This window comes from Charadrius vociferus, unplaced genomic scaffold (genome assembly GCF_000708025.1).
Source record: "Charadrius vociferus isolate BGI_N301 unplaced genomic scaffold, ASM70802v2 scaffold655, whole genome shotgun sequence".
Classification (NCBI taxonomy): Eukaryota; Metazoa; Chordata; class Aves; order Charadriiformes; family Charadriidae; genus Charadrius; species Charadrius vociferus.
Window position 1 is genome coordinate 892,307 of NW_009648330.1, and position 10,509 is coordinate 902,815.

Sequence of the window (10,509 nt, forward strand, 5' to 3'; positions counted from 1 at the left end):
GAATTACCAGAAGGTGCTTGGAGCACTTTGTTTTGTTTTGTTTATCCTTTTGGATGGAGTTAGCATATAAAGCAGTAGCATACGACCTTTCTGGCTAATGTGTGCACCAAACAGAGGGGATTTATTACGAAGCACCAGGTGACATTCCCTTCTATTCCATTCTGCCAGTACCCTTAATCCCGATCAGCAACATCCCCTGCTGTCTCTCGAGCTGCTTGCAGCACCCGAATCTTAGCATGGTTTCTGGTGCGAGTACACCAGAGGCTAGCGAGGGACCCTGCAAAGTCATTTTCACTGGTGACCTGATAAGCGCTTGGCACTTAACCGAATAGAAGTCTGCTCTTATTCAGCCCTGCCGGCCTTTCTGTATCTTAAGTACCATTATTTCCGAGTAAGGTGATCTTGCTGCTGCTTTTAAAACAGCGTGAGATCGACACAAAGGGCATTTTTTTAAGTTTCAGGATGTGGATGTGCACGTGGGGAACCATACCAGTGTATAGCAGTACCTGTGTAGTAGGTACAGTTACTGGAAATTTAATTCTACTGGTATTTTTTCCAGGCAAAACGGTCTGGTGTCAAAATGCTTATTCTGCCTTGGTAAAACTTCAGATCCATATGATAATTTTCACTTTCCACATTTAATCTTTTAATTCTTACTGAGGCCTATGAAAGAATAATTTCCAGATAATAATGGTTTCCTGCTAATGAGCTCCACGTTTTCGATAGCAGAAATTACTTAGAGCCAGTATGCTCACTGAAAAAATTATTCTATTTGATGCTCTTATGATGTATCTGAGAGAAAGGTAAAAATGAGTCTTGTGGGGGTGAGGCAGGATAATTCAAATACAAAGTGTTGATGTCGTTGTAAATGGTGAGGCTTTGTATGTACTATTTTGGCTGTTTGGTTCTTGCAACAAATGTTTACTTCCTGCGGGAATTAGTAAACTAAGGGGCTTCTGTTGACCAAAAGAGAATAAAAGCCTTGGGCTGGTTAAAGTAGCAGACCGGCGGCAGTAAAGAGCTGGTGGGTGTCCATCCATGCAGTGAGGGGAAAGAGGTGGAGGGACCCTGGCAAGGCAAAGGCTGTTTTAGCCGGAGAGCGCTAGTAACGTGAGAACAAGTGAAGTTGAGGATGGAAGTGAAAATACTTCTAGCTACTAGGGGAAGGGTGAGAGTCAGAGAGTGCTTTTTCAGTGGGAGCCATTGGGTGTTAAAAGCAGAGACAATTCAGTGAGATTGAATTTGAATTTATGACAGAAATTGTATGGCGTATCTGTATCGCTGAGCAGGGGACTGTGCTCCCAGTCCTGCCTTCAAGAGCCCCGTCAGGCTCCTGCTCAGTCCTGTAAGTTAGTTCTGTGCGTTCTGCCCTCTGCTTTTCCAAACGGGCTTTGAGAAGCTATGCCATGTAGGAGATAGGACAATTTGGACAAGTACAATAGTAAGCTGTGGTTCAGGTAGCTGATAGCAACCGTTGATTTTGTTTATGGTTAACTGGAAGGCAGAGAATTGGGGTGGTATTATATGTACATTTCGTAAAGCAACATGCAGGATAGTTTGTTGGCATAAATGACGGTATGTGAATGCAAGTCATTGTCATTGTCTCTGTAAAATCTCTCTGCAGTTTCCCAGCCCTGAAGCATATTGCCAGCAACACCAGAAGCAGCTCCTGATGCCACTAGCCATGAGTCTGAGTGCTGGTGTATCTGGCTTTACTTGAGAATTGTGTTTTCTGGCAGTATAGAGTATGTCTGTGTATCTCTTGCTTGCGATAGATACTCTTTCCAACTTGGCTTCCAGTTTCTCTATGTGGCTGTATGGCACTGAGGATGTTATGCCAAAATAGACAAAAACTGTGTCACAAAATCAACCAGAAATAGGGTATTTTGCTTACTGGTTCATTAAGCAAAAATGTCCCACCTTTTTAAAAAAAAAAACAAAACAAAAAAACACAAACCAACAACAAAAAAACCCAGCCTCAGTTTTCATCTCTTCAAATATTTCGACAAAAATCCATATGCATGTATACATTTCTATTTGTTTTCAGCATGCCCTTCTCCATCTGTCCTGATGTTCAATTAAAATGCAGATAATGTGTCTCAGCTTGTAAGATGGATCACTACTGAAGTGGTGTCATCTCTGGGCTAGCTTATCTCTTGATAAATACCTCTGCTGTCCACTGAGAGATTAAACTTCATGACTGCTGAGGTCTGTTTGGGGGTCTTACGGGCAGATAAGACTGTGTTACTTGCTTTTAATAAAATATATCAATTTACATTTGCTAAAGGACCTTTGGATGGCATTTGCTATTGAGAAGGTGGCAGTGGCATAATCAAATGATAATACTTGCATGTGAAACTGGCTTTTCCATTTTACAAGTATTATAATTTATTGACAGGAGTGCTTTATTGAACCCTCTTGTGTCTAGAGTGTGGAGATGAGGAGCTTGAGCTGCTGTTACAAAACCTCATTTAGCTGTCTAGCAGAAAAGATTTCTTTCCCTGAGTCTAATCTGGCAGGAGCCATGGAAGAACATTATCAGCTAGGTACAGAAATCTCAGGCGGCTTGGGTATGTGGGATGCACGCCGATGCCGTGGTCTGGAGTCTGTCTCACCGTGACAGCCATGCAGTCAGGGTTCCCACCACAGGGAACACTCTTCTTCTGGGGGTTGAGTATGGACGGTGCTGGACTTGTAGAGGTACTTTAACTGAAGAGATGTTGAGTCATTTGTAGTAGGAGTGGTGAGCGGCCAGCTTCTCTAACCAAACAACTATCTGAAAAATTTGCTGTCTCTTAGGTGTTTGTAGGGAGTGGAAAAGAGTTTTGTCATGAACAGCTCTCTGAATAATAAACTGCTCGGTGCCACTGAAGAGATTCATGAGGGAGAGGTTTCTGTGTGAGTCCAGGACCTTGCTTGGGCTGGTATAAAGTTTTATATAAATATGGCATTTGGGTATGTATTTCTGAATCTGTGCCCACTCCCTGTTCATGAGCGTGAGGATACAACTTCTTAGACTGTACCGCTCTGTTGCAGTAAAAGGATACAGGAATACATAGGCAAAGACTGTTTTCGTCTTCAAATGCTCAGTATCTATGGTTTCATTTCCATTTTAGATGCCATGAAAGGTGATTGAAACAGCAGAGTGTACATAATGTATGTGTGAAACATCTCTGTGCCCCTGAGAAGTGAATTCTAGAAAAAAGCACTTGAAACTGCTCAGCTTATTAAGTACAGGCTAGAGTCTTATGCCGGTCTACTTAAAACATAAATAAGTAGAAGTCATGGTGCAAACTGCTTAGTAATATGAATTATGAAGTGAAACTGTTAATTAGTTGTTGACTTCTGCTGTTCTGCCACTATAGGGAAACTACAGGGCAGGGCCAGAGAAGGGGAGAATGGGTGTAAGGGGCCCAGTGAAATGCAAACCGTGCCCGCACTAGGAGGCTTACTTAAGCTTCTTTGTGCTTTTAGTGTCTTGCTCTTGGTCCAAGTTTGAGTGGCATTTTGGCTGTTCCTGCCTTTCAGATCAGTAGAGCTGTTTTTGCTATTTTTGCTATTCTGTTTTTTACCCCAGTCTGAATGCAGGGATAAGGGAGAGGTAAATGGTGAATTCAGCGTGATGTGTGCATGCTGATTTAGCACCGTTTCCCCATCTTGTAGGCGTTGTTCTTGATTCCAGACACATACCATTATCTTGACAAAGAGCTGCTTATGTGTGATCATGGAGTATGATGTAAAGCATGGCTCTGAAAAAGAGTTAACAAATACACAGAGCAGGGCTCGTCTTGATGGCACCAGTGTGTACCAAGCTGTATCCACAAACGTAACTCAGCATGATGAGCATCAGTGGTGGGCTTAGGGAACTGCGGGTTTGTTCTTTAGGTCATCATAACTGATTGCCAGTTTTCATTTGATGATTTTATACAGCTGTAGCAACATGAATTAAAACTCCTAACACCACTTTGAGCCTTCCTTTCCATCTTCTAGAAAATTTTTTTAAAGTTACAGGGAAGTTTTAATTTGCCTTAAGTTACACAGTTTATTAGAGATGGGCCTAAAGAGTGGGGTGTTTTTCCAGAAGCAACAAGTGGTTTGTTCAGCTATGGATGCCTTAAAGAGACCAATTTTTCTAGAAGGCAAGAACTGCTCAGCCCTTTGGTCTGAGTATCAGGCATCTTCCGTATATACTAGGTTGTGCATCTGGAATCATTAGTCATTCTGAAAGTCTGCGTTGAGTTGTGAATCCCAGTCCTTCACTCACTGTCATCTTCGCCATTTCAAGGGCTTGTGAAATAAATCTAGCTGGAGGAGAGTCCAAAGTATACCTGTTGCTTTTAATTTTCAATACAGAAATCCAGAGTCTTCATAATATACATTTTGTGTTATTTTTGGCCATGTAATACTCTGCCATATCTGATTCATTGAATATTTTTGGGAGGTATTTTCTCTTGGAGGAAGATTAGGAAGAATCCCCATGCCCTTGTCCTTGCCAAAGCCAGACTGTCATTGTTATTTGGATTATTATTATGCTATGTCACAAAGTGCTCAGGGGTCTCTTGGAAGCAGCTCTGCTGGATTGTTTAGGTGGTAAATGTGCATGGACTATGCTCAGTGATCTTTACTGTCCTTTTTGTCTTGCAGATCGAGGGATTTTAATGGCTTTCAGGTAGAAGAAAGTGGAGACAATCAAAATGAATTCTATGGACAGGCACATACAGCAGACCAATGACCGGCTGCAGTGCATAAAACAGGTAAGCTGAAGGTGGAGATCATTGCTGCCAGATGAGCATTGTGTATTGTCTGGCAGGGTGTGTTTTGCATTATGATTACCTGTTGCTTAATTAACATCCTTGCCTTTTAGAGGGGAGGAGAGTGGTAGGAATGACACATTGTAAATCTCATTGAAGATAACAATATCTACTGCAACACCTGGTGCATAAACCTCAAATGCCAAACTTTCCCTTTCACCTTTCTAAGAAATCTTCAGCCTGGAGACTCAACAAATCTGTCCCAGCTGAAAGCAGAGTGGTGCTAGTCCTGCCAGTTCTGCCCTGAAGGTGTCACAGTGGGCAGCCATCGTACTTCTGTTCTGAGCACAACAATCCAAAATTTTGACAGGCCGGTTTTGATTCTAATCCAGTATCTGACCTGAGACCTGCAACCTGCACTGCCTGGAGACTCGGGACTTGGATGGTTGGCATACCTCCAAGTGTTCGGGTTAATCGGTTTGTGTGGAGATGTAAAAACTTCTGTTCGCAAGGCAAAATTTTGAGAAGCGTCTGTTTGTGAAAATGATGGGCCCTTGTAATTCACTGAAAGGCAGTGGGATCTAAGTCTCATTTACAGATTTCCCCACTCTAACTGTGCTTGTAAATGCTTTTATAACCAAGTGAAACTACAAAGGCAAGGATGGAATGAGCAGATGCCATCTTTCCCTGCTTTACCCTTCTGAGTGAGCTTTACTCTGGCATTGCAGGCAGCATGTATCTTCCCCTCACATATGTTCTTCTCCACATGAAAGAATCTTTAGAGAAAATTCATAGCAATGGTTCTTTGTGTAGAGGAGGTGAGCAAGAGAATGGTTTAACGTGTTGATATTTCCTGGTTTTATCTCTAAACCAATGCATGCCTGCTGCAAACAGATGCACTCTTGCAAGCTGCACACAGGTATTTTGAAGATTGGTTATCCCAGCTGGATCCATTAGATGAGCTCCAAAGTTCATCTCTTCAGAATGGTTGAAATTTTCTGAATTACATTGGAAAAACAGGAAGATATTATTCCATGAAATAATGTTGCCAATTTTTTTTCCCTGTTATCTGAGCAGTTTTCTGTCATTTCAGGCCATGGTATGTTCATAGCCCAGAGTCTTGCTGTTTCAGTTTTATATTTGTATTAACTAAGTTGAAAACCTACCTGCCTACTTCTGCTGTGGGACGTGTGCATATCGCTTCTTGAGGGACTGCAGCATTTTTCTGTTCATAGATATCTTTGTGTTGTAGACACAAGCACTGTAGATCAAAGGAATTAATAAAAGATAAGCATGGGGGTGGTACTGGATCAGTCTAGATTTTTACACTTACTTTATTTTCTTCTATCTACAACTTCTTCAAGCGAAGCATTGGAGGGGAAGGTGCTAATCTCACACTGGTCACCAGTGACAGGACACAAGGAAAGGAATGAAGCTGCATCAGGGGAAGTTCAGATTGGACATTAGGAAAGGGTTCTTCACTGAGAGGGTGGTCAGTCACTGCAACAGGCTACCCAGGGATGTGGTCATGGCACCAAGCCTGTAAGAATTCAAGGAGCTTCTGGACTATATCTTAGTCATATGATTTAGTTTTAGGTAGTCCTACGAGGAGCAGGGAGTTGGACTTAATGATCCTTATGGGTCCCTTCCAACTTGAGATATTCAATGATTCTATGATTACCTGTTTCCATTTTCATAGTTTCAACAGTCTCCATCATTATGTTTTGTCATGTTTGCCTAGATATTAGTAGAAGTTTATATTTTCTAGAATGTGTTGTAATGCAAAGAACAGAAAATGCGTGTTTATTTGCAAGTCTGGCCATGCAGATGCTTTGGGGGATATAAAAAAAGAATCAAGTTTATATCTAAACCATGTTTCCTTTATAAGAGAGGATTTCAGAATAAATCAAACAAAGCTAGTTTGTAGGTCAAGGAGCAGAAATAGGAATATGTCCCTGCAGAATTGCTAGTCATAAACCAGGCTCGGTCTGTGGCGGCTTGCTCTCTCTCTTTCCTTGCTCTGTGGTGAAAGTTAATGCATCTCATGGCCCTTCAGAGGCCTGAGGGAAATACGAATTTTGGGATTTCATCCCAGTTTCTTATGAACAACTGTCTGGCTCAGAAAAAAATATGCCTTTGACTGGCACAAATTGGTGTCCTTTTTGGCCATCCTAGCCCACAGGATGAAGAATTAAGTGACTTGCAGAACAATTTAACCTTCCAGCTGTAAGAACAGACCTTTAGATCAAGTGGAGACAAACAGAGGATGCTGCTTAGTTCTTTTCTCTAGAGCTGTCAGTTTCTGTACATAAAGAATTTGTATTACTTTAATTAGATAAAAGAATATCAAATTACACTTCTTACAGTATTAAAGAGATATTTTTGCCTATGTAATGGGTACTTTGTCAGTTAAACCACTAACTTCATTTATACATAGTGCTGGGTTACATATGCAGCTGGGATATTTCATCAGGGATGAAGGCCGAGAGGAAGGGAGGAAGGTCAGACTTCCCAGCATTCGTGGATTATTCTTGGTTTTGTTTGATCCTCAGGGTTTTCTGGTGGGCAGGGGCATGCTTGCATAGGTGCTCTGTTCTGTCAGACAGTAAGGATGCCTGGCGAGGAGGTATCCTTCTTGGGCATGCTCGTGAATTCATGGTGCTTGTGTTCTGTATAGGCCCGAGTGAGAGATTAGGGATGCTTTTGTTTTCAACTCATGAAAAAGTGTAGTTAACCAAGACAATGGCTGAACACCAGAAATATATAGCAGAAAGCTTTTTTGTGGCAGTGGCAGTACATGTAGTTTTGTTGGAGAGGAATGGCTGATTTTTGTTGTTGTTGAAGAACTTAGCATAGAGACTGCCCTCTGCTTTTTCATACTTCCAAAATCTTGTGCTGTTACCTTTGTCATAGTAGAGGAAGAGACAGAAGCTCACCCTGTCTAGCTTTTTGCAGGAGACTCATGTCTCTGTCACAGGATCATAAATTTCCAGCTTGGAGACATTTACCTTGTTCTTTGAGACAGGTCATTAGCTGGCAAAATTAACGTGGTACCACAAAGAGTAATTTCCAGTTCCCCCCATAGGGAACTGGACCACACACTGTTATGTGCACGTTGGTTTTGGGAGCAAAGCAGTTCCTTGCATGTCTATATCAATGTATCTTTACTGTTTTCGGGGATTAACTGCAGGGTCAAACAAATATCTGCCTGCCTTTTCTTCCCCAGTCTCTAGTCATTTATCCTTTCTTCCCAGCCTGTGAACAAACAGTACTGCTGTTCTGCTGAAGAGGCGGGTGCTTTCGGGGTGGTTAACCCAGCAGTGGCGTGGAAGGTGCACTGCAACAGCAGGAGGAAAAGCATCCTTCCTGGCGCCCAGCATCTGCGTGTTTTACAACCTTGCTGGCAGCTAGTGGCTCATGCAGCCAGACCGGGAGCTGTCTGCCCCCCTCCTTGCCCCTCACCCCAGCCCCTGAGAAATGCTATAAATGGTAATCCATGTGCCTCTCTGACTAGATCAGGTTTCAACACAGGGTCAGGACAGGCTTCTTTCTTCCCAGCTCTGTGACTTGTGAGACACCCACAATATCCTTGCTGACTTCTGTTCCATGATCAAGGTTGTGTTTTACCTTCATCTTTTTTAGCGCTTTAAAGCTACAAACCCAAAACTTGTATATGATCAGCTAGTTAGGAAATGAAGTGTGTGTGTGTGTTAAGAAGTGTTTCAGAATAGATGAAAGGGCAAACTGAAGAGGTGGCTGTGTATTTACAGTGAAAAAAACCCCAGACTTCTGTGGAAGGCTGGAACAGCTTGTGTGGTCTCTTTGTAGCTGATTCCCTCAGTATTTGTAAGTGTATGTGCTTTAAAATCAAACATAGTTTTTTTGATGTACAGTGGAAAAAGCCAAAGTAACAGGCTTCCCTTAACACATGCAATTAGTTTGTCATGACACAGGAGACTCCTCAGGGTATGTTGAAGGAGGCTGGATCTTCAGGGTGCAGACTTTTTTCTTTAATTCTTTGTCTGTACAAACAAAACCACAAAATGATTTTATGCTCAGTGAAGGTCTGATAGCCCCTGAGTACTGCCCTATTTGAGGTGCAGTAATAATCTGTTTATCTGCCGAGTACTCATGGCTTGGGTGGCTCTGGTGCACTGTCCACCGTGGAACTCTGGGGCAGCAGGAGCTGTCTTAGGCGGGCACAGGGCTGAATTTGAGGGCTTCCCAGGGCCCAGGCACAGCCTTCTGAAGGAGCCAGCTTGGCTGCCACTGCATAGGAAGTCCTGACAGGGAACTGACTGCTTTTCTTAAACCATTCTTCATAATAGACCAGAGGTATGGCTTTAATCAAACACCGTCCATTATTTTCCTTATGTGATACAAATAAACACAAGGCAAAATCAGTGGGTGGCATGACATCTCTCTGCTCTCACCCTGGTGGCTCCACTTTAAAGTTGTAGCACTACTTTAAATCTAGGGACTTCCACCTTTTATTGTCCTTCTTTGCTGTCAGTCAGTTTGTAAGGTTTCTATACATCTCTTCTGAAATTCTTGAAAAGATGATGATGGAGAAAATCTTTGTATATTTAAGTTACAAGGAAGCCACCCCTTTCAGAACAGGTGTGTGATATCTTTCTGCCATGCTGAGGACAGTTGTCAGGGTACGTACTAAAGCTGTATTGACATTTTAGCGACAGGTTAAAGGGACATATGAAAAGGCTCTCTGGCATCAAAAGTGTTTGGTCATGGTGGGAACAGAGAAGGTTGTTTCTGCTGCTTGTGTCATGGTTCATCGGGACACATTGGGCAGTATCATCAAATGATGTTGGACCACGCAGGGTACCCCACTTCATTGGAGGCACACGTCACATAGCTGATTTCTAGAAACCGATTAGCATTTCTCCCCTCTTTCCTTCAAGAAAGCTTGCTGAATTGCTGCAGTTGCAATGCTTTATAATGCCTCCCCAGCCATTCAGAGAGCTAAAAGTTGTAATTGCTGTGTGTTTTTGTTGATATTTTCTTGCTCAAATTGGAAACAAACAGGCCCATTTCTTTCATCACTCTGCAACTGGGTTTTTGGTCGCTTGCAATTCAGAGGAAAATAGGATTCTTTGTTGTATATTTACATAAATGTTAGCATTTAAGCCCTGAAATGTTTGAACTAATTCTGCTCTTCAGTGTTATTGTTGCAGACTCATGTAAATGCTCAGCATGTCATTTTTAATGTGTTTTTAACTGGTTAATATGGACTGGTATGACATAACAGCTGAAAAGATTTTAATAAAGCTTAATGAAAATTTCATTCTTGAAGAACTTTGAAAATGAGACGTGTTCTTATGAAGGGCGCATTTCTTTAGAATACATATTTTTTGGTTGTAGTCCATATAAGTGTTACAGGGCTTTTTAGCAGGTATGTATGAAATAACATACAGCAGTAAGACTAATAGTGAGAAAGACCTTTCTTTTCCATAAAAAGACACTTGATGGGCCTCAAGTGTTACAGCTTATTGGTTGAATGGTCCATCAGTACTGTCTTAGTAGCTATATTTTTTTAATTTATTTTTTTTCCTGAGACCCATAGCTGCAAATTCTTTGTCTGCCTTCATGCTCAGTCCATTGGAATATTCCTCTGCTAGAGTTAAGTATGTTTAGGAAAAACTGACAGCAGACCAGCTTTCCTGGCTCTTCAAGTCCATTTAGAGACTTGTCAATCAACATTCCTGCCCCGGTAGATCCTGCATCCTGGTAGTGACTGCTC

At 42.0% G+C, this 10,509-nt stretch overlaps 1 protein-coding gene across 1 annotated transcript in view; it reads left to right on the plus strand.

Annotated features, from left to right (window-relative positions):
- Positions 1 to 4,694: 4,694 nt before the first annotated feature.
- Positions 4,695 to 10,509, plus strand: part of ZMIZ1 (zinc finger, MIZ-type containing 1) — a 157,688-nt gene continuing 151,873 nt past the window's right edge. Inside the window, 1 exon segment of the mRNA XM_009884558.1 lies at positions 4,695 to 4,754. Coding sequence (XP_009882860.1) covers positions 4,695 to 4,754 — 60 coding nt within the window.